The following is a 22,560-nucleotide window of genomic DNA, read 5'->3' as shown; positions in this document are numbered from 1 at the left end:
CACATGGACTAATTCCCAGAATTCCCCAGCCGGACACGTGGACTTCAACTCCCAGAATTCCCCAGCCAGACACGTGGACTTCAACTCCCAGAATTCCCTAGCCAGACACATGGACTAATTCCCTGAATTCCCTAGCCAGACACATGGACTTCAACTTCCAGAATTCCCCAGCCATACCCGTGGACTTCAACTCCCAGAATTCCCTAGCCGGACACGTGGACTTCAACTCCCAGAATTCCCAGCCAGACACATGGACTTCAACTCCCAGAATTCCCTAGCCAGACAAGTAGACTTCAACTCCCAGAGTTCCCTAACCAGACACGTGGACTTCAACTCCCAGAATTCCCTAGCCGGACACATGGACTTCAACTCCCAGAATTCTCTAGCCGGACACATGGACTTCAACTTCAACTCCCAGAATTCCCTAGCCGGACACATGGACTTCAACTCCCAGAATTCCCCAGCCAGACACATGGACTTCACTCCCAGAATTCCCTAGCCAGACAAGTAGACTTCAACTCCCAGAGTTCCCTAACCAGACACGTGGACTTCAACTCCCAGAATTCCCTAGCCAGACACATGGACTAATTCCTGAATTCCCTAGCCAGACACATGGACTTCAACTTCCAGAATTCCCCAGCCATACCCGTGGACTTCAACTCCCAGAATTCCCAGCCGGACACGTGGACTTCAACTCCCAGAATTCCAGCCAGACACATGGACTTCAACTCCCAGAATTCCCTAGTCAGACAAGTAGACTTCAACTCCCAGAGTTCCCTAACCAGACACATGGACTTCAACTCCCAGAATTCCCTAGCCAGACACATGGACTAATTCCCTGAATTCCCCAGCCATACCCGTGGACTTCAACTCCCAGAATTCCCCAGCCGGACACATGGACTTCAACTCCCAGAATTCCCTAGCTGGACACATGGACTTCAACTTCCAGAATTCCCTAGCTGGACACATGGACTTCAACTCCCAGAATTCCCTAGCCAGACACATGGACTAATTCCTGAATTCCCAGCCATACCCGTGGACTTCAACTCCCAGAATTCCCCAACCAGACATGTGGACTTCAACTCCCAGAATTCCCTAGCCGGACACATGGTCTTCAACTCCCAGAATTCCCTAGCCGGACAAGTGGACTTCAACTCCCAGAATTCCCTAGCCAGACACATGGACTAACTCCCAGAATTCCCTAGCCAGACAAGTGGACTTCAACTCCCAGAATTCCCTAGCCAGACACATGGACTTCAACTCCACAGAATTCCCTAGCCGGACACATGGACTTCAACTCCCAGAATTCCCTAGCCGGACACATGGACTTAAACTCCCAGAATTCCCTAGCCAGACACATGGACTTCAACTCCCAGAATTCCCTAGCCGGACACATGGACTTAAACTCCCAGAATTCCCTAGCCAGACTTGTGGACTTCAACTCCCAGAGTTCCCCAGCCAGACACATGGACTTCAACTCCCAGAATTCCCTAGCCAGACACATGGACTTCAACACCCAGAGTTCCTCAGCCAGACTTGTGGACTTCAACTCCCAGAGTTCCCCAGCGAGCCATGCTGGCTGGGGATTTCTGGGAGTTGAAGTCCCCAAGTCTTAAAGTTGCCAAGTGCTGGATGGGGAATTCTGAGAGTCGAAGTCCACTAGTTATAAAGGGGTTAAGTTTGGAGACCCCTGGTCCAGAGCTTGCAAATACTGAAACAGATAACAAGACAGGGTAGTCCTTGGTTAACGACGACTCGTTCAGTGATGGTTCAAAGTTACAACACCACCGAATGATGGGGAGGTGGGAATCGGCTGCCACTCATGAACGCTGCAGAGTCCTTTCCTCACTTCATTCGTTGTTTGTGACCTTCCCTGCTGCCTTCCCATGAGCAGTTGAGGATGTTTGGGCAGGTCTCCCCTACCTGTGCATTTTCCCCCAGCCTCTCTGGGTTCATGACCTGCCAGCCACTCACACATCCATCGGGCAGCAGCCCTGCTACTCTCAAGTACAGGCAGTCCTCGACTTACAACAGTTCAATGAGTGACCGTTTAAAGTTACAACGGCACTGAAAAAAAGTGGACTGATGATTGCTTTTCACACTTAGCGACCATTGCAACACGCCCCCCTGGTCACCTGATCAAAAAATCAGACACTTATCTTTAGGACGGTTTTACGGTGTCCCTGGGGGTCATGTGATCCACTTTTGGGACCCTCGGAACAAGCAAAGCCAATGGGGGAAGCCAGATTCACTTCGCCACCCTGCTACTAATTTAACTGCTGCGATTCGCTTAACAACGGTGGTCAGAAAGTCGTAAAATGGGACCAAACTCACTTAACAACCGTTCCGCTTAGCAACAGTAACGTGGGACTCAATTGCGATTGTAAGTAGAGGACTGCCTCTCTAAAAAGCAAACAACCAGAACTATTAACCCAAAGCCAACAGTCTTGATGATTAAGGAACACCCATCGGCTCTCAAAACATTCTACAGGTAGTCCTCGACTTATAACAGTTCGCTTACTGACCATTCAAAATTACAACGGCGCTGGGAAAAGCAACTTATCACCATTTTTCACACTTACGACCGTTGCAACGTCCTCACGTGATTTATATTCGGACGCCTGGCAACTGACTCACATTTATGACGGTTGCAAGTGTCCCGGGGTCCCGTGATCAACTTTTGGTGACCTTCTGACAAACGAAGTCTGCGGGGAAGCCAGATTCACTTAACAACCAAGTTACCAATTGCAGTGATTCACTTAACAACGGTGACAGGAAAAGTTGTAAAACAAAAAAAAGGGGGGGGGGCACAAAACTCAACAAATTTCTCATTGAGCAGCCTACATTTGGGGCTCCGTGGTGGTCGTTAAGTCGAGGACTACCTGCGTTGGAAACCAATCAAGGTGAAAAACAAGACCGATCCTGGTTTCGCCTCCCATCCCGAAAAGGCCAGAAGGGAAGATCTTGGCGTTTTTATGGAAAGCTTCAAAAGGGTTATTCGAGAAGGACAATTTGGGCTTACATTTTTTGACCGTCGAAACTTGATCCAGGAACGGGTGATTGAAGAAAGCTTCTGTAAAGAGAAAAGGGAAAACCACCACAAACTTGAGTTCACAGCAATTGCCTTTACGATCGAAGCCCACTTGGGGCTAGGAAATTACATGGTTAAGCAAGGTTTTCAAAGGCACAGACAACGCAGTTTGGAACGGGGAAAAAAAACGTACCCTGGGAATTTAAAGAAGGCCTCAGGCTTCGCGCAGTGACCGGCCAGTGATATTGAGTGACCTGTTGCAGAGCTGGAATCTCTTCTGGTGTCTTGTGACTGTCACTTCCCAGCTGGAGGGAGATGCCGTCCCAAAGCATCCAAGAGAAAACCAAGCTGGAGAGCTTTCTATTTATTACATCAGTATCTTCCCAATAGTTTGGCATTTTCAGATGGGGTGGACTTCAACTCCCAGAATACCCCACGGTACTTTGAGAGGTGAAGTCAATCCATCTAATCTCTAAGGCCCAAACAAAGGTGTTGATTTCAAGAGACTTTGTTTTTTTCTTGAAGATTGTGGTTGTAAGTCAAGGACTACCTCTATAAAACATTTTTTACAGAGTCAACACTCTGGATCCTCATTTTACTGACCTTGGAAGGATGGAAGGCTGAGTCGACCTTGAGCCGGTCAGAATCGAACTTTCTGGCTGTGGGCAGAGTTAGCCTGCAATACAGCACTACAACCACTGCACCACCATGGATTCCTTCCTTCCTTCCTTCCTTCCTCCCTGTTCTCCTTCCCTCCATTTCTCCCTCTCTCTTCCCTTTGCCTGCCTGCCTTCCTTCCTCCCTCCCTGTTCTCCTTCCCTCCATTTCTCCCTCTCTTCCCTTTGCCTTCCTTCCTTCTTCCTTCTTTCCTTTCTTCCTCCCTCCCTTCCTCTGTTCTCCTTCCCTCCATTTCTCCCTCTCTCTTCCCTTTGCCTGCCTGCCTGCCTTCCTCCCTCCCTCCCTCCCTGTTCTCCTTCCCTCCATTTCTCCCTCTCTTCCCTTTGCCTTCCTTCCTTCTTCCTTCTTTCCTTTCTTCCTCCCTCCCTTCCTCTGTTCTCCTTCCCTCCATTTCTCCCTCTCTCTTCCCTTTGCCTGCCTCTTCCTTCCTTCCTTCCTCCCTCCCTGTTCTCCTTCCCTCCATTTCTCCCTCTCTCTTCCCTTTGCCTGCCTGCCTTCCCTTCCTTCCTTCCTCCCTCCCTCCCTGTTCTCCTTCCCTCCATTTCTCCCTCTCTCTTCCCTTTGCCTTTCTTCCTGCTTCCTTTTCTTCCTCCCTCCCTTCCTCTGTTCTCCTTCCTCCATTTCTCCCTCTCTCTTCCCTTTGCCTTCCTTCCTTCTTCCTTCTTTCCTTTCTTCCTCCCTCCCTTCCTCTGTTCTCCTTCCCTCCATTTCTCCCTCTCTCTTCCCTTTGCCTTCCTTCCTTCTTCCTTCTTTCCTTTCTTCCTCCCTCCCTTCCTCTGTTCTCCTTCCCTCCATTTCTCCCTCTCTCTTCCCTTTGCCTTCCTTCCCTCTTGCCTTCCTTCGCAAGGAATAGCACTTAGACTTATATACCGCTTCAGTGCCTTTACAGCCCTCTCTAAGCAGTTTACAGAGCCAGCCTCTTGCCCCCAACAAACTGGGTCCTCATTTGACCCACCTCGGAGGGACAGAAGGCGGAGTCAACCTGGAGCCAGTCAGGATCGAACTTCCTGGCCGTGGGCAGAGTTAGCTTGCAATACTGCCTTCTAACCACTGCGCGACCACGGCTGTTAAGTCAAGGGCCACCTGAACGGCGGTGATTTCATTTCAATGGACCGACTGTCACAGGCGGGCTGTCCTTAAATTTCACGAAGGGCAAATCCGCGCAGAGGCAGCTTTCTTGCCAAGACCATTGATTTCCTTCCATTTCAGATGGGGAGGCCTATCAATTCTCCTCCCAGAGGACCCTCTGGCCCTTCCGAGATGCCGGAGTGGGAATCGGATCGATTCAAGAGGGCATCTGGATTACAGTCAAAAACTGGCAGGCCCATCCTGGGGCCTTTTTTCTATCATTTGGAATATATTGCATCCAATTTTGGTCACCGCGACATATGGAGGCTTTGGAAAGAGGGCAGAGAAGAACGACAAGGATGATTAGGGGACTGGAGGCTAAATCGTAAGAAGAACGGTTGCAGGAACTGGGTAGAATCTAGTTTAATAGGAGCCTCGGTGGCGCAGTGGTTAGAGTGCAGGACTGCAAGCTGCTCCTACTGCAATTTGGCAGATCGAATCCCACCAGGTTCAAGGTCGATTCAGCCTTCCGCCCTTCCGAGGTCAGTAAAATGAGGACCCAGATTGTTGGGGACAATATGCTGACTCTGTAAACCGCTTTGAGAGGGCTGTAAAGCACTGTAAAGCGGTATATAAGTCTAAGTGCTATTGCTATCAATGAAAAGAAGGACATGATGGGGATGACATGATAGCAGCCTTCCAATATCTCAGGGGCTGCCTCAAAGAAGAGGGAGTCAAGCTATTCTCCAAAGCACCAGGGGTCAAGGCAAGAAAAAAATGGATGGGAACTAACCAAGGAGAGAAGCAACGTAGAACTAAGGAGGAATTTCCTGACAGTGAGAACAATTAACTAGTGGAACAATTTGCCTCCAGAAGTTGTGAATGCTTCAACGCTGGAAGTTTTTAAGAAGAGATTGGGCAACCGTTTGTCTGAAATAATATAGGGATTCGTGCTTGAGCAGGAGGTTGGAGTGCCTGTACAACATAATTTCTCAGTACTTTGGCCTTCGAGGGATGTCCAAAAATGGATGGAAACTAATGAAGGAGAGAAGCAACCTGGAGTTAAGTAGAAACTTCCTAACAGTGAGGACAATTAACCAGTGGAACCACTTGCCACCAGAGGTTGTGGGTGCTTCATATCACTGGAGGTTTTTAAGAAGAGATTGGACAGCCACTTGTCTGAAATGGTATATACGGTCTCCTGCTTGAGCTGTGGGCTGGACTAGAAGACCTCCAGGGTCCCTTCCAGCTCTATTCTGAAGTGAACCTCCAAGGTCGTTCCAACTCTGTGATTCTTTGTTCTATCAAACAAATCTTGAGCTTTTTCTATCAAACCATCATAATTGATTAAAACAAAAAAAAAGCCCTCAACTTTGATTGTCTTGGAGGGATGTTAAGAGGGGAAAAGACAATAAAAAAACTGCCTGATGAATTGTTATCAATTTTATCAGGATTCTAAACTTGGGACAGAAATCCACATGTATCCTTACATTCCTTCTGCTCTCAAGACTGTAAAAAAGGAGGAAATACCATTGGGATGGTTCACCGAGGGAGAAAAAGCACGCAGAAACGACAACTAGGTAACACAGGTAGTCCTCGACTTACAACAGTTCGTTTCGTGCTACAACGAAGTTACAACGGCGCTGAAAAAAGGGACTTGGGGCCGTTTTCCATAGCATCTCTATGCTCAAGTGGTCAAAATTCAGAGGCTTGGCAGCTGACTCTTATTTACGACAGTCGCAGTGTCCCTGGGTCATGTTTTGCGACCTTCTGTTGTGGTTCGCCGGCAGCAGGTGCGGATGGCTGAGGTCTCGGAGAGCGAGGACTGAGATGAGGGGCCTGCGTGGGATGCAGGGATGGGGCCAGGACCATCAGGGAGTGGAGTGCTGCCTTCGGAGATTGTGGAGGCTGGCAGCAGTGATGAAGAGGATCCCGAGGAGCCTGTGCCCAGGGCGCGTGCGCACAGGGCTGCTCGAAAGAAAGAGCAGCTGCAACAGCACGGGCGACGCGGAAGTAAGGCTTCAAAGTAATGGGCCCTCCTTTATCTCAAGAGATAAAAGCCAGCTGAGAAACCATAGTTCTTTGCAGGAAGCAAAGAAGTTTTTGCACTCGAGCCTTGTGGACGTTCAGAGTATTTTGGTTGGTGTTTGGAGACTCTTTGGTTTATTGTTTAGGAACTTTATCTGGTGTTCTTGGCAGCTTTGGAAAAACTTGGCAAGGCTTTCCTGTCAGAGCTAATTAGTTGGAAGCAACCTTTTATCTGTGAAGGAACAAGATTCGTGAATGAAACAGTAAAAGGTTGTGGTGCTACCTTTGTCTTGTGTTTGATCTCTTGGAACCAGGTTTGGTTCAGAACACCTTCGGACAATCAAAGGCAATGGGGAAGCCAGATTCATTTAACAAGCGGGTTATTAATTTAGCAACTGCAGCGATTCACTTAACAAATGTGGCAAGGAAGGTCATAAAATGGGGGCAAAACTCACTTTGACAAATGTTTTGCTTTAGCAACAGAAATTTTGGGCTCAACTGTGGTCGTAAGTCAAGGACTAGCTGCACTCTTGCATTCCTTCTGCTCTGAAAACTTTAAAAAAAGGACAAAGGCAGCTGTATTGGTTTGAGAGGTGGAGGCGAAAACACTCGCAATCTACAACTGTGTTAAGGCTATTGTTGGGGCTATCCAAAAGTACACACAAACTCCCACATGTATGTGTGTGTGTGTGTGTGTGTGTGTGTGTGTGCACGTTTGTTGATCTTATGCTGGCAGTAACTGCAAAGGTTGGTAGTTGTAATGCTTTCTCTCCAAGTGCTGCTTTTCGACAAACAAGCAGAGCGTTCAACTTTCAACCTTCCAGGTGGGACGATAAGTCATCTTTATATTGACAAAAGGTTCCTTGGAACTTCGCAGGAAAAACAGTGTGTGTTTTTCTGTGTTTGTGTGTGTGTGTCAATGATTATGGGGTGGATGCTCTCCACACGCCTCCCATAGAAACCTCCCCCGTTAAGAAAAAAAAAACTGCTTTGTGTTTTTCCACCGCAAATTGTTAACAAATGATTAACAAAGCTTAAAGTGTGTGTGTGTGTGTGTGTGTGTTGGCAAAGCAAACAACGGCTATAATCGAGAGCACATCAGTCACCTGGAACATTTGAAATCCCTGGAGGAAAAAGACTAGACATCTCTAACCTTTCAGAACAGGGTGTTCTGAAATCCAGATGGGACAGTTTGCCGGAAAAATACAGCTGGCGTTACCTGGGACAAGAACATAACGTCCCGGGCAATGAGCTGGCAAGAACCAACGGAGTGATAGCTTTTATCTCAAGATTGAGCAAGGATTTCCGCCCCCACTTTGACTTAGGCAAGAAAAACCCAAAGGACACATATAATAGACTGGGTGGAACCAGGCTCAATAGCAGGAACTGGGAGGGGGATCTCGGAGTCTTAGTGGACAACCAGCTAAATAGGAGCCAATGTTGTGCAGCAGCAGCCAAAAAAGCCAATGCAATCCTAAATTGTATTAAAAGAGGGATACAATCAAGATCAAGAGAAGTACTAATACCACTCTATAAAGCCTTAGTAAGGCCACACCTAGAGTACTGCATCCAGTCTTGGTCACCACACTATGAAAAAGATGTTGAGACTCTAGAAAGAGTGCAGAGAAGAGCAACCAGGATGATGAGGGGAATGGAGACTAAAACATATGATGAATGATTGCAGGAACTGGGCCTGGCTAGTCTAGGGAAGAGAAGGACCAGGGGAGACAGGAGAGCAGCCTTCCAATATCTCAGGGGCTGCCACAGAGAGGAGGAAGGGGTCAAGCTATTTTCCAAAGCAACCGAAGGCCAGACAAGGAATAATGGATGGAAACTGAACAAGGAGAGATTCAAGCTGGAAATAAGGAGGAACTTTCTGACAGTGAGAACAATCCACCCATGGAACAGAAGTTGCCCTCGGGAGTTGTGGAAGCGCCATCACTTGAAATTTTCAAGAAGAGACTGGACTGCCATTTGTCAGAAATGGTGTAGGGTCTCCCGCTTGGGTGGGGGGTTGGACTAGATGACCTACAAGGTCCCTTCCAACTCTGATGATCTGTTATCTGTTTCTAGATATTGCCTGTTTTTGTTTTTACACTCCCGCTACGATCTAACCTCCAACTATTTTTAAATGCGGGCAAATCCTCGACTTACGACCACAGCCGAGGCCCAAATTTCTGCTGCTAAGCGAAAACAGTTGTACAAGAAGAGTTTCGCCCCATCGTATGACCTTTCTGGCCGTGGTTGTTCAGTGAATCGGGCTCCTCCGTGGACTGGGCTTGTCAGAAGGTCGCAAAAAAGGGGATCATGTGACCCTGGGATTCGGCGACCGTCATAAATATGAATCAAGTTGCCAAGCGGCTGAATTTTGATCACTGACCAAGGATGCTGCTGCAATTGTTATAAGTGCAAAAAATGGTCGTAAGTCATGTTTTTTGGCATTGTCGTAACTCTGAACGGTCACTAAACGAACTGTTGTCAGTCAAGGAGTACCAGGTTAGAAAGCAAGAAACCATGAGTTCAAATTCCCACCTTAGCCATGAAAGCCAGCTGGGTGATTTTAGGCCAATCACCAGCAAGCGGTGAATTCTAGTCCCGCCTTAAGCATGAAAGCCGGCTGAATGATTTTGGGCCAATCACCAGGAGACGGGGAGTTCTAGTCCCGCCTTAAGCATGAAAGCCGGCTGAATGATTTTGGGCCAATCACCAGGAGACGGTGAGTTCTAGTCCCGCCTCAGACATGAAAGCCGGCTGAATGATTTTGGGCCAATCACCAGGAGACAGGGAGTTCTAGTCCCGCCTTAAGCATGAAAGCCGGCTGAATGATTTTGGGCCAATCACCAGGAGACGGGGAGTTCTAGTCCCGCCTTAAGCATGAGAGCCAGCTGAATGATTTTGGGCCAATCACCAGGTGACAGGGAGTTCTAGTCCCGCCTTAAGCATGAAAGCCGGCTGAATGATTTTGGGCCAATCACCAGGTGACAGTGAGTTCTAATCCCGCCTTAGGCATGAAAGTTGGCTGGATGATTTGGGGCCAATCACCAGGTGACAGTGAGTTCTAGTCCAATCTTAAACAAGAAAGCCGGCTGAATGATTTTGGGCCAATCACCAGGAGACAGGGAGTTCTAGTCCCGCCTTTGGCATGAAAGCCGGCTGAATGATTTTGAGCCAATCACCAGGTGACAGGGAGTTCTAGTCCCGCCTTAAGCATGAAAGCCGGCTGAATGATTTTGGGCCAATCACCAGGAGACAGTGAGTTCTAGTCCCGCCTTAAGCATGAAAGCCGGCTGAATGATTTTGGGCCAATCACCAGGAGACGGGGAGTTCTCGTCCCGCCTTAGGCATGAAAGTTGGCTGGATGATTTGGGGCCAATCACCAGGTGACAGTGAGTTCTAGTCCAATCTTAAACATGAAAGCCGGCTGAATGATTTTGAGCCAATCACCAGGAGACGGGGAGTTCTCGTCCCGCCTGAAGTATAAAAGCTGGCTGGATGATTTTGGGGCCAACTAGCAGCAGACTCCGAGTTCTGGTCCCGCCTTAAGGCACGAAAAAAGCGACATCGCTGTTTTTCACAGGACTGTTGCAGCATCCCCATAGTCACGTGATCAGAATTCGAATGCTTGGCAACAAGCTCAGGTTTATGATGGTTGCCGTGTCCCAGGGTCCACGTGATCCCCTTTTGCGGCCCTTCGGACAAGCAAAGTCCATGGGAAGCCAGATTCACTTAACAACCGGGCTACCAACTTAACTGCAGGGATTCACTTAACGTCTGTGGCAAGTGCGCTCGTAAAATGGGGGCAAAACTCGGTTAACCGTCTCACTTAGCAACAAAAATCTGGGGCCCCACTGTGGTCCTAAGTCGAGGACTACCTGCGGGTACAAAGGCTTTAATGAAATCCATTCCCATCTCCAGACAACGGCTGAATATCAAAGGCAAGAAGTCCTAAACGTCAATCTTTTCTCTCTTCCCTCCCCACTTTTTCTTCCCTTCTCTGTTGTTTTGTGGAGTCACAGTCTTTTCTGAGAATTTGTTTTCAGCAGAGAACAACGTTTACTCAATTCCAGGCAAAGGGAAATATGGGCAAAGGGAAGAACAAAAAGAAACAAAAATAACATAAAACTATAAAATAAGCCCATTCTTCCCCTGCAGGCAATTAAAGTCAAATTGGAGCAATTGTTTTCCATCTCCTGGGCATCAGCTGATCAGCCACGGAACACAACTTGAGTTGGCAACGTGAGAATTTCGTCAGAAACTTTCCCAGACAACAATCGCAGGAGCCAAGAAAGATGTTAGACGTAAGCACTATAAATAACTTGGCCAAAGCTATTTCCAGAGCTGGTTTTATTCTTGCGGGGTTCTTTTTTGTGTGTGTGTGTGATTAATCATTAACGCAACGGGTCCGACTTTACAAGCTGCCTACAGCTTGTTCCTGCTTTAAATGTTACTTAAAAGAAATAAACACAACCTTGGAACGCGGCTGTGTTTCTAAGAAATTCAGGATTTATGTAAGCAATCTCTTGCACTGTTTACCAGTCAACGTCCCTAACCGGAAGCCTTCCGAACCCACCATCACCGAGCATGGCTGGGCATCGAACCAACCACTGAGCCGAAGTGACAAACCCAGGGGGAAAATTGCCCATTCTGCGGGTATTGGCTTTTTTAATGCCATCTTCTGCCAATTAGAACTCTTGTGGACCAAAAAAGAGAGAGAGAGAGAGAGAGAGAAAGAGAGAGAGAAATAAAAGGAGATGCCATCAGGAAATCAATTCAGATTTAATTGCTGGATTGAAAGAGCCTGGCGCAACTAATAAAACACCCATTCGGCTAGGTGCAGGGCCAAACAACAGGCTTAGAAGTCACAGAGAAAGGATCTGGTACTTATTTTTATGAATCCTAGTGGATAGACTATAATAGACTAGGATAGGATAGAATATTATAGAATAGAATAAAATAGAATATAATAGAATATTGGAATGTAGAATAGAATAGGATATAGGATAGGATAGGATAGGATATTGGAATGTAGAATAGAATAAAATAGAATAAAATAGAATATTGGAATGTAGAATAGAATAGAATAGAATTAGAATAGAATAGAATAGAATATTGGAGTGTAGAATAGAATAAATTGGAATAGAATAGAATAGAATATTGGAATGTAGAATAGAATAGAATAGGATAGGATAGGATAGAATAGAATAGAATAGAATAGAATATTGGAATGTAGAATAGAATAGGATAGAATAGAATAACTTTGTCACTTTGAAATGTACACTAATTGGCATACATTAAAAATCAAATTTCGTTGCATACAGCTCTTAAAGGGTCACCGCCTCCAATTTTCACTATATAAATATGACAAGGAAGCTGAAACAAATAAAGAATGGTTGTTGGAATTGGGTATGTCTAGTCTAACAAAGAGAAGGACCAGGGATGACATGATAGCAGTGGTTCCAATATTTGAGGGGCTGCCCCAAAGAAGAGGGAGTCAAGCTATTCTCCAAAGCCCTGAAGGCAGGAGAAGAAGCAACGGATGGAAACTCATCCAGGACAGAAGCAACCTGGAACTAAGGAGAAATTTCCTGACAGTGAGAACAATTCATCAGTGGGACCACTTGCCTCCAGAAGTTGTAAATGCTCCAACACTGGGAGATTTTTTAAGAAGAGACTGGACAACCATTTGTCTGAAATGATATAGGGTTTCCTGCCTGAGAAGGGGGTTAGACTAGAAGACCTCCAAGGTCCCTTCCAGCTCCATTCTGATTGATTCTATTCTATTCTGTTCTCTTCTCTGTTCTATTTTGTTCAGTTCTACTCTACTCGCTATGGTGGCGCAGTGGTTAGAGTGTAGTACTGCAGGTTATTTCTGCTGACTGCTGGTTGCCTGCAAGTTGGCAGTTCAAATCTCACCAGGCTCAAGGTTGACTTAACCTTCCATCCTTCTGAGGGGGGGTAAAATGAGGACCCAGATTGTTGAGGGCAATATGGGGACTCTGTAAACTGCTTAGAGAGGGCTGGGAAGCCCTGCGAAGCAGTATATGAGTCTAAGCGCTATTGCTATTCTATTCTACTTCTAAGAAGCTATGCCTTTCTCAACAAATGGAGTCAAGGATCGTTTCTATCCAGAGGTTCAACTTGTGGGAAAGGTGACATCCGATCGCCAAGCAAAATCAAAGAGGGAAGCAAGATTCACTTAGCAGCCATGTTACTAACTTAACAACTGCAGCGGATTCACTTAACCGTTGTGGCAAGGAAGTTCATCAAAGGGTGGCCAAATTCACCTAACAACGATCTCGCCTAACAACGGAGAAGTGGGGCGCAATTGTGGTGGAGGATTCCCTGAACTGAGTCTATAGAATAGAATAGAATAACAGAGTTGGAAGGGACCTTGGAGGTCTTCTAGTCCAACCCCCTGCCTAGGCAGGAAACCCTACACCACTTCAGACAAAGGGTGATCCAACCTTTTTTTAAAAACCTCCAGTGATGGAGCACCCACAACTTCTGGAGGCAAGTCGTTTAATTGTTCTGTCAGGAAATTTCTCCTTAGTTCCAGGTTGCCTTCTTTTCTTGATTAGTTTCCATCCATTGCTTCTTGGCCTTCAGGTGCTTTGGAGAATAGCTTGACTCCCTCTTCTTTGGGGCAGCCCCTCAGATATTGGAACACTGCTATCATGTCATCTCCTGGTCCTTCTCTTCATTAAATTTAGACATACCCAGTTCCTGCAACCGTTCTTCATATGTTTTAGCCTCCAGTCCCCTAAGTCAACACTACTATTACTATTAATCTTCTCACCGTTCCTATCGCCCATCCCCTCCCACTTGTGACTGTATGACTGCAACCTTGTTGCTTGTATCCTAACAATTTATACTGACTGTTTCCTAGTATGATTTGATTATTTATTGTACCCTATGACTAATATTAAGTGTTGTACCTTATGAGTCTTGACTTCTTGTATCTTTTCTTTTATGTACACTGAGAGCATTTGCACCAAGACAAATTCCTTGTGTGTCCAATCACAATTGGTCAATAAAGAATTCTATTCTTCATTTCAATAAATTCTATTCTATTCTTAATTCTATTCTATTCTTAATTCTATTCTACTCTACTCTATTTCTATTCTTAATTCTATTCTATTCTACTTCAATTCCTAATTCTATTCTATTCTATTCTTCTATTCTACTCTTTATTCTATTCTATTCTACTCTACTCTACTTATATTCTTAATTCTATTCTATTCTTAATTCTATTCTTAATTCTATTCTATTCTATTCTATTCTACTCTACTGTACTTCTATTCTTAAATTCTATTCTATTTCAATTCTTAATTCTATTCTATTCTTCTATTCTATTCTTTATTCTATTCTATTCTATTCTATTCTATTCTATTCTATTCTATTCTATTCTATTCTATTCTACTCTACTCCTATTCTTAATTCTATTCTTAATTCTATTCTATTCTACTCTACTGTACTTCTATTCTTAATTTTATTCTGAATTCTATTCTACTCTATCCTATTCTTTATTCTATTCCATCCTCTTTGCAGCTCTTCTCTGCACTCTTTCTCGAATCTCAACATCTTTTTTACATCGTGGCGACCAAAACTGAATGCTGTATTCCAAGTGTGGCCATGTGTGTGGCCAAATGAAACAGATGATTTTGCCGCTAACGGCCATTATTCTGTTCTGATTCATTTCAGAGCATTCCATTTTTAATTCCGGTCTGTCGATCCAGAATAAAAAAGGGTTGGCTGGTTTGGTTCTGAGCTGGCACTGGGAGATGGCGGCTTGGGGAAGGCTTAACGCTACGAGCTGGCTCCCTTCCCATTGTCCTACTTGGGAGGCAGCTGTCATAACCCCCTTGGGCGTTATGTCTGGGGTAGGCAGAAGGGGCTGTGAAACACCAGCCAAGCCTTGGGGATGCAATGACCCTGCAGAGCTTTAGATCCAATTCCAGAAAGGTCCTTCAAACCCTGAACGGGCATCTGTCTGCAAGTCCCTCAAGCAACAGCCGGCTGCGTCAAAGGACAGCCTCCCATGAGCCAAGAAGAGACACTGGTCCTTTCAGAGGTTGTGGGACAGGGGCTAAATTTGTCTCCTGCAACAGGTGCGCAGTCAGAACTGCACCTTGTCTATGGGGATTCTCCGTCATCCAGGTCATGGTTGTCCCAAAAGGCCTTTTTTTGCCCCCCTAGAGGCCACTGGGCTTTCTGGTTTTTCTTGAAGACGTTTCGCTTCCGATCCAAGAAGCTTCTGCTAACCTGCCTTCCATGGAGGACCTGTCTGTATGCTGCACCCTGAGTCAAAAAAAGGCCTGTGAAACTATCTACAGACTCCTCGCATCCCGGACATAAACTGTTTTAACTCCTTCCCTCAAAACGACGCTATAGACCAGTGATGGCAAACCTTTCCGGCACCAAGTGCCGAAACCGGAATGTGTGTGCATACATGCGCGTGTGCCAGAGCACCAGAAACCTGAAGACCAGCTGGCCGGTGCGTGCATACATGTTTTTTGGCCTTTTGGGGGCTGTTTTCAGGCCACGTTGGGGCTGTTTTCAGCCTATTTTCAGGCTGGTTTGGGGCCATTTTGGCTGGAAAACGGCCCAGAAAACAGCTGGAAAACAGTCCACAAAACGGCCAGAAAACAACCTAAAAAATGGCCTGAAAAAGGCCCACAAACTGGCCTATTTTTTGGCCACTTTTTGTGCCATTTTCCAGTGCTCTAAGACCAGCTGGTTGGCTAACCCTAACCCTAACCCTAACCAGAAGAGCAGCTGGTGACGGCGTGTATGCCCACAGAGGGCTCTGCATGCCACCTCTGGCACACGTGCCATAGGTTCGCCATCACGGCTATAGACAGTCAGCAGAAGAAGCCTTCACTCGAACCACTACGCCACCGAGGCTCACTATATACACACAAGGCAGTTCCACAATGTTGAATAGACAATTGTCCAGACCCAGGTCCATTTTTAGTTTGCGGGAACACCCCAAGTGTCTTTTTGGGCCAGTCTGTCTCAGTCCCAACCTACTTCACAAAGTAGGGCAGAGGTCTCCAAACTTGGCAACTTTTAAGGCTTGTGGACTTCAACTCCCAGAATTCCTCAGCCAGGAATCCTGGGAGTTGAAGTCCACAAGTCTTAAAAAAGTTGCCAAGTTTGGAGACCCCTGGTTTATGGCAACAGTCTTTTTTCTGGCTTGGCAGCCCAGAAGACAGCGGCAGGGCTGAGCGGAGATGGTTTCACCCGTAGCTTTCACAAACGCAGCTTCTCCTGTGCCTTCATGTGCAAATTGCTTGCCACTTCCGTGGCCCGGTTCCAAACAGGCACCGGCCTGACGCCAGGCTGTGGACCCTTGTTTTAGGGGGAAATACGAGAAGGGATTTCTACAAATGTCCCTGATCTCCTGGAGGAAAAGGCAGGAAACAATAACCCCAACAAATGAGACAGGAAATGCTGTCTCAAGCGCTGGCCAGCTCAACTTGACCTTCCCTGCAAACAACAATCAATCAATTTGAGCTTCTCGTAAAAGTCACGGCCCCGGCTCATTTGAACGGATCACTGCTGCGATTGCAAACCGGATCGGACATGGGGATCAGTTCCAGAAGTGGTATTCAGCCAGTTCTGGAGAACCAGTAGCGGAAATTTTGAGTAGTATGGAGAACCAGCCAATCCCACCTCTGACTGGCCCTGCCTCCATCTCTTCTCTGCCTCCTGAGTCCCAGCTGATCGGCTGGGTCTCCTTTGGTTGCCCTGCATAGGAGGACGGAGCTGGAAAGCAGGTTAGTGGGGTGGGGAGGGAATAGGGATTTTGCGATATGGAATGAAATAGGACAGGATAGGACAGGACAGGACAGGACAGAACAGAACAGAACAGAATAGAATAGAATTCTTTATAGGCCAAGTGTGGTTGGTGCAAATGCTCTCAGTGTACATAGAAGAAAAGATACATTTGTCAAGAGTGAAGAATCATAAGGTACAATACTTAATAATAGTCATAGGGCACAATATGCAATCAAATAATACTAGGAAACAGTCAATATAGATCAATATAGTATCCTTCCCCTGGAGTGGGGAGGGAATGGGGATTTTGCAGTAACCTTCCCCTGCCACGCCCACCAAGCCACACCCACAGAACCGGTAGTAAAAAAAATTGAATCCCACCACCGATCAGTTTGTTTTCCCTACTGGGAAAATAAAAAATAAAAAGGAGACCTTTTTAAAAGCATCCCGGATCTTTCACTCACCGAAGTCCATTCTGTCTTTCTGGTTTCTCTGAAGCAAGTTCAGAAGCAAATCGGACAAGTAGGCTGAGGTTTCCCTGGGGATGCTAAAAAGCAAAAGTCAAAAACAAAAAAATAAAAAAGGGCAGACGATTTATGGTCTCTGGAGGTTCAAAGCCATCCCAATGGGCTGCAATACCGTGCCATCCTGTGGCTACTTGAAGAGCATAGGCTGGGGGTGAGGCCAGGACAAACAAAGGCACCGAAATTGGATGCCACAATTTAAGGGAGCGCCAAGCTTACCTCGGGATGAGGTTTCTGTTCTTCTCGTAAAACATTCGCAGATCCTGAGGACTATTCGCCTATAAAAAAAAATGAGATTGATTTAGATTAAGTTAATTTTAGGGTGATTTGAGGTTGGCTTCGCCCTATGTCCAAATGAGGTTTTTATTGTATTATGGCTTTGTTTCATTCATGGATCTCTATGGAGGACGGGTCTAGACAGCACAACTAAAAGCATAAAACCAACCCCAATATTTATTTTAGAAAGTTTATGGGGATGATTAGCAGTGTCCTGGAATCAAGGGAGCAGCAAATGGAAGTCCATGTCAGGGCAAGTCACTTGTGCATCAACAGAGAGCAAACCCCACTCCCTTCTAGCACGGATGATATTACTTAGCTGCGTCATGAAACGCCTGCAACAAAACAGCCAAGCTCAGAAAACACCAAGAACCCACCAACCATCCATCCATCCATCCACAACAGTCTTAAATCAAGGAAACACTGAGGACACCTCACCAACACTGTCAGTGCAAACCACGAGTATAAATGAAAAGAGAAAAAACACCACTCCCGTTTAGCTCTGATAATGTAACGTAGCTGGGTCGTGAAATGTCTACTAGAAAACCACCGAGCTCAGAGAGCACCAAGAACCAACCATCCATCCATGACAGTCCAACCAAGGAACCACCAAGGATACCCCATCAATACTGACAGAGCAAACCATTAGTATATATGAAAAGAGAGCAAACTCCACTCCCTTCTAGCACTGATGTTACCTAGTTAGGTTATGAAATGTCTGCTAGCCACCTACCAAGTTCAGAGAGCGTTAACAACCGACCAACCAACCTTCATTCATTCACCCATCCACCCACCCATAACCAAGGAACTAACCAATGAGCCACCAAGGAACCTCACCAACACTAGCAGAACAAACCGTTGGTATATATGAAAAGAGCGGAAATCTCATTCCCTTCTAGCACTGATGATGTTATCTAGCTGGGTCAGGAAACGTCTGCAAGAAAACCACCCAGCTCAGAGAGCCTCAAGGACCCCCACATTTCAATCCTGAGCCACCTGTTCTTCTTTAGTGTTTTTATGCTCTGCGCTCACCTGAAAGGGTGGCTTCCCAACCAGACACTGGTAGATGACGGTGCCTATACTCCACAGGTCGGCTTTACCATCATAATGCTGGGACATGATCACTTCTGGTGCCTAGGAAATAAAAAGGAGATTGAGTGGCAGGAGGGAGGGGGCAGCTGTGGGAGAGAACAGCACTGAGGGGACAGGTGTGTAAGCTAATGCATAGCAGGGAGGGAAATATTACACTTCCCACAATCTTAGCAAAACAACCCAATTTGCATCCCCCTCCTTCCTTCTCACCCACTCCTTCCCAGCTTTCACTCAGATGGGGTTAGAAGGAACCAGCCCTTATCGCCCCTCCCTTTTTCTCCCATTCTCCAAGGGTTGCAAAAAAAGTGGGAAGTTTTTTCCCCCTTCTTTGCTGGCTTTATATCAAAGGGGCCGTTTTCTCATGCCAAATTTTCAGCAAGGCTTAAAACATTCCTTTCTGTTGATGATGAAATTCTCTCTTTGAGAGCACGAGTTGAGTCTGGTCATTGGGGTTCGCTCCAAAGCTTTTTGCAAGTTTCCTTAAAATATTTGGTGTACTTCTGGGCATTTTCAAAAGCCGCTTCCAGATTATTATTATTTTTTTTAAAAAAGGCTGTCTTTTTAAACAAGACTGGTTCATTTCGTTGTGTTCACACAAGGTCCTTAATGTATTCAGGTGCATTTGTACAATATCAAAAAGCTTAGCGAACACTTCAGTGTTTGTTAAATTTATTGTTTAAATTAAATTTATGTGTTTGTTAAATTTATGGTTCTATGCATTGGGCCAACTTAGAAACCGAGTTAGTAATCTGGCTAACAGTGACATAAATGAGCCAGTTTGGTTTAGTGGTTAAGGTACCAGGCTACAAAATAAGGAGACAGTGATTTCTAGTTCTGCCTTAGGTATGAAAGCCAGCTGAGGGACTTTGGGCCAATCACCAAAAGAAGGTGAGTTCTAGTCTCACCTTAGCCATGAAAGTCAGCTGGGTGGCTTTTTTTTTTTTTTGTAAATTTTATCTGAGTTTTCACAAAGAGAAAAAAAAAATACAAATAAAACATCTTTTTTGAAAGCAGCATAATCCCGGGTTACATTTCTTCGTACAGACACAAATTCAGGTTCATGCTCATTTTTATATTTTATTCCGTATCTTATTACTATTTTACATTTTCTGCAAAGCTTCTCCCATCTTTTAATTTTCTCAATTTTATTTTAATTATCTCATCTCAATTCAAATCATTGTATTTATATTTTTTGCCTGTCCTGTTTCAATTATCTATTATCTTTTCTCATTAAACAAAATTTCTCCTGTAGTTACTGATTGGAGTATGACACCTTTATATCTTTTCCCTAAAGTTGTAACATTCAATATAATACATAACTTCCATTCGGATTCTGCTTGGTACATTCTTAGTTGTTGCTTTTACAATTTAACACGGTCAGCCAAAACTTTCACTTCTTATCTTCCTCCTGCACATTCTTTTCCGGTTGAGTTCTTCTTTGTGGTGGCCATTTCTGACCACCGCTGCAACCGCCTTTAAGAAAGGGAGTAATGGCCAGCTGAGGAGGAGAGATGCGGCTCTCCTCGACCCTGCTGGCAGTCTTCCCCCCTCTTCACCACCTCTATGGGGTGGCTTAGCCCTAAAACCAGCCGGCTTGGGGTGCTCCAGCGGCGAGCCCAGACAGAAACCGCGCACGATCGCGGATTTCTGTCTGTCGCCGAAGCCCTTCAAACCGGAAGTCAGCTGGGTGGCTTTTGGCCCATCACCGGAAGGCAGTGAGTTCTAGTCCTGCCTTAGACGTGAAAGCTGGCTGGGTAATTTTTGGCCCGTCACCGGGAGACGGTGAGTTCTAGTCTCACCTTAGCCATGAAAGTCAGCTGGGTGACTTTTGGCCCATCGCCAGGAGACGGTGAGTTCTAGTCCCGCCATATGCATGAAACACCCAGCTGGGCGATTTGTGGCCCGTCACCAGGGTCACAACTCACCTTACAGGGTCGTTGTGGGGAAAATAGGAGGAGGAAAGAATATTATGCATGTTCACTAGCTTGAGTTACTTACAAAGTAATAAAAGGGAGGGCTAAAAATAAAAACAATAAAAACAAAATAATAAATGTGCCCCATAAAAGAGAGACTTAGATAAAACCCTGGATTTTGAACCATTTAACTTCAAGTCTCATCTTTGCTATGAGATTTCTAGCTGGTTTTTGCATAAGCCCCCTGGATTTCGTCTTCGGTTCTCTGCGCCCAATCTAGAGCCATTGCGCAGAAGTGAGTGAAGATTACCAAGGACCTATGCGCAGCCGAAGCTGCTCTAACCTTAAATACTAGCTGCAAAGCTGCACCTACAGCCAAAGAAAACCAAGAGTCTTCACTCACCATATACATTGGGGAACCGCAGAGAGTAGCCGCCATCATGTTGCTCTGGAGATAACGGGCAAAGCCAAAGTCAGCTGCTTAAAGAAAAACAGAGCACAGTTGAATGCTCAACCGCTAATAACAGAAGAGTCAGGTGGGACTTTGGAGGTCTTCTAGCCCAACCCCCTGTGCAGGCAGGAGGACCCAGGTAGGTGTAATGTGGCCCAACCTTTCCCAATCTGGGACCTCCAGAGAATCTGTGGGTTTGACTCCCACATCTTCCAATAGGTCAGAAAATAACATTTGGTATATCCAACTTTGCATGGAAACTGTTTCTAGACTTTGTGCTTGGGACAGGAAAAAAAAACACCCCGAAAAACCCTTGGATGCCGGGTTTTATTGATTAATATAGTTTGCTATAGAAATGACTGGTTGGTAAAGTAAAAAGTGGAGGTTGCAATCGTATTTTGTACTTTACTGCACTGGAAAAAAAAAATGGAAGTTGATTTTTTTCCCCCTTTTCCTTTTCTCCTGCACCTATACCCCCCTTCTCTCTTTCTTGTTTTCCGACCATCTCCATTTTCACCTGTATTTTTACATTCTTTCAATTTTAATAAAATCCTTTCAAGGAAGGGGAGGACATTGGATAGGGTGGAAGTGAATGCCTTACCAAGACCTCTTCCACTTCATGACTCCTTCCAGCATATTCCAAGCTGGTGCACCGAGAGGTGAAATCACCAGACCAGAGGTTATGAATTGTGTTCTACGATGGATGGAAGCGGTTCCAGAATGTGAACAAGAGTCTGCCTTGTTCAAATCCGTCTCAAGGTCAAACATTAATTCTGACCGTGGGGAAACTTCATCCTATTGTGCAATTGTAGTCAATCAGAGCTAACCTTCAATGCAATGATGGCCAACCTTGGAGGCTTGGCGGGTCACCAGTTAAGAAAATGCCTATCTTAACTCTGCTAGTGTGTCACTCCAAGCTTTTCTGAATCTCTCCCCTCTGGAAGTCACGTGAGATTACCCTTCTCTTGTGGAGCCTCCTGGGCCTCACAAAATAGCGCAAATATGCTTGCACAATTTTTGGGTGCCTATTGGTTCTGTAAGAGCACGGTGCCAGAGCTCCGGCAGTGACCCCCATTTAAACCATGAGTCTTGAGCCGAACTTCCAAAACTTAAAGAAGATTTATTAGGAGTAAACATGCCGGCACTGCCTGGGTGTAGCCGACTCTGAGACACATCATTCATTGTCACCCTTGACCCTGGTTTTCCCCCCACTCCTCTGGGTGTATCATAATTCATATTCTCCAATGGGACACCTCCATAGCCCAGAGTGATCAATCATGCTCTCCAGTTAGAATTTTGCACAGAATTTTCCATCACCTATAAACTATCTTTGAAAACATTTATGGAATGCAAGCTGCCCACTGCTTCCCCCTCCCTTTCTGTTGGCAACTCGAAAAAGAAATATTTTATGAGTTGACACAAGGATCTCTTGTACGATTTTACAACGATCCAAAGACCTGGGTGTGTGTGTGTGTGTGTCTAGGACAAGTCACCAAAGCCAAGTCACCACAGTCAACATGCCGTGGGACAATTCAACGCTGAATTAATCATTTCATTCAGTTCCTTTTATTATTGGTGACCACGTTTTTCATTGAAATTATTGTAAGTCTTGTATTTCGGGATTGGCTTTTATTATTATCGGCCATGGTTCCATCAAAATTAATTTTAACTTTTGTATTCGTTGAATTGTCCCATGGTGAGTTGTTAAAAGTTGCTCCA

General features: G+C 45.6%; 1 protein-coding gene across 2 annotated transcripts in view; it reads right to left on the bottom strand.

Moving 5' to 3' along the window:
• ULK2 (unc-51 like autophagy activating kinase 2) overlaps positions 1-22,560 on the bottom strand; it is a 141,681-nt gene that overhangs the window by 68,468 nt on the left and 50,653 nt on the right. Inside the window, exons 1-5 of one of the 2 annotated variants that reach the window (XR_015750289.1) lie at positions 20,794-20,937; positions 18,418-18,519; positions 17,329-17,387; positions 17,050-17,132; positions 3,023-3,073 (exon numbers count right to left, since the gene is read on the bottom strand). Coding sequence is in view for 1 of the 2 variants with exons in the window: in XM_087969553.1 (XP_087825679.1) it covers positions 3,023-3,073; positions 17,050-17,132; positions 17,329-17,387; positions 18,418-18,519; positions 20,794-20,870 (372 nt within the window). In the remaining variant the exon portion in view is untranslated. Of the gene's footprint in view, positions 1-3,022; positions 3,074-17,049; positions 17,133-17,328; positions 17,388-18,417; positions 18,520-20,793; positions 20,938-22,560 lie in introns of those variants that run through there. The other variant, XM_087969553.1, reaches the window with a different exon arrangement.

Source organism: Notechis scutatus, chromosome 1, assembly GCF_049901735.1.
Source record: "Notechis scutatus isolate UNSWTSFEM ecotype Mainland chromosome 1, rNotScu1.2, whole genome shotgun sequence".
In the NCBI taxonomy this organism is placed as follows: domain Eukaryota; kingdom Metazoa; phylum Chordata; class Lepidosauria; order Squamata; family Elapidae; genus Notechis; species Notechis scutatus.
The sequence above is the reverse complement of the archived record's forward strand: the minus strand, read 5'-3'. Positions and strand labels throughout refer to the sequence as shown.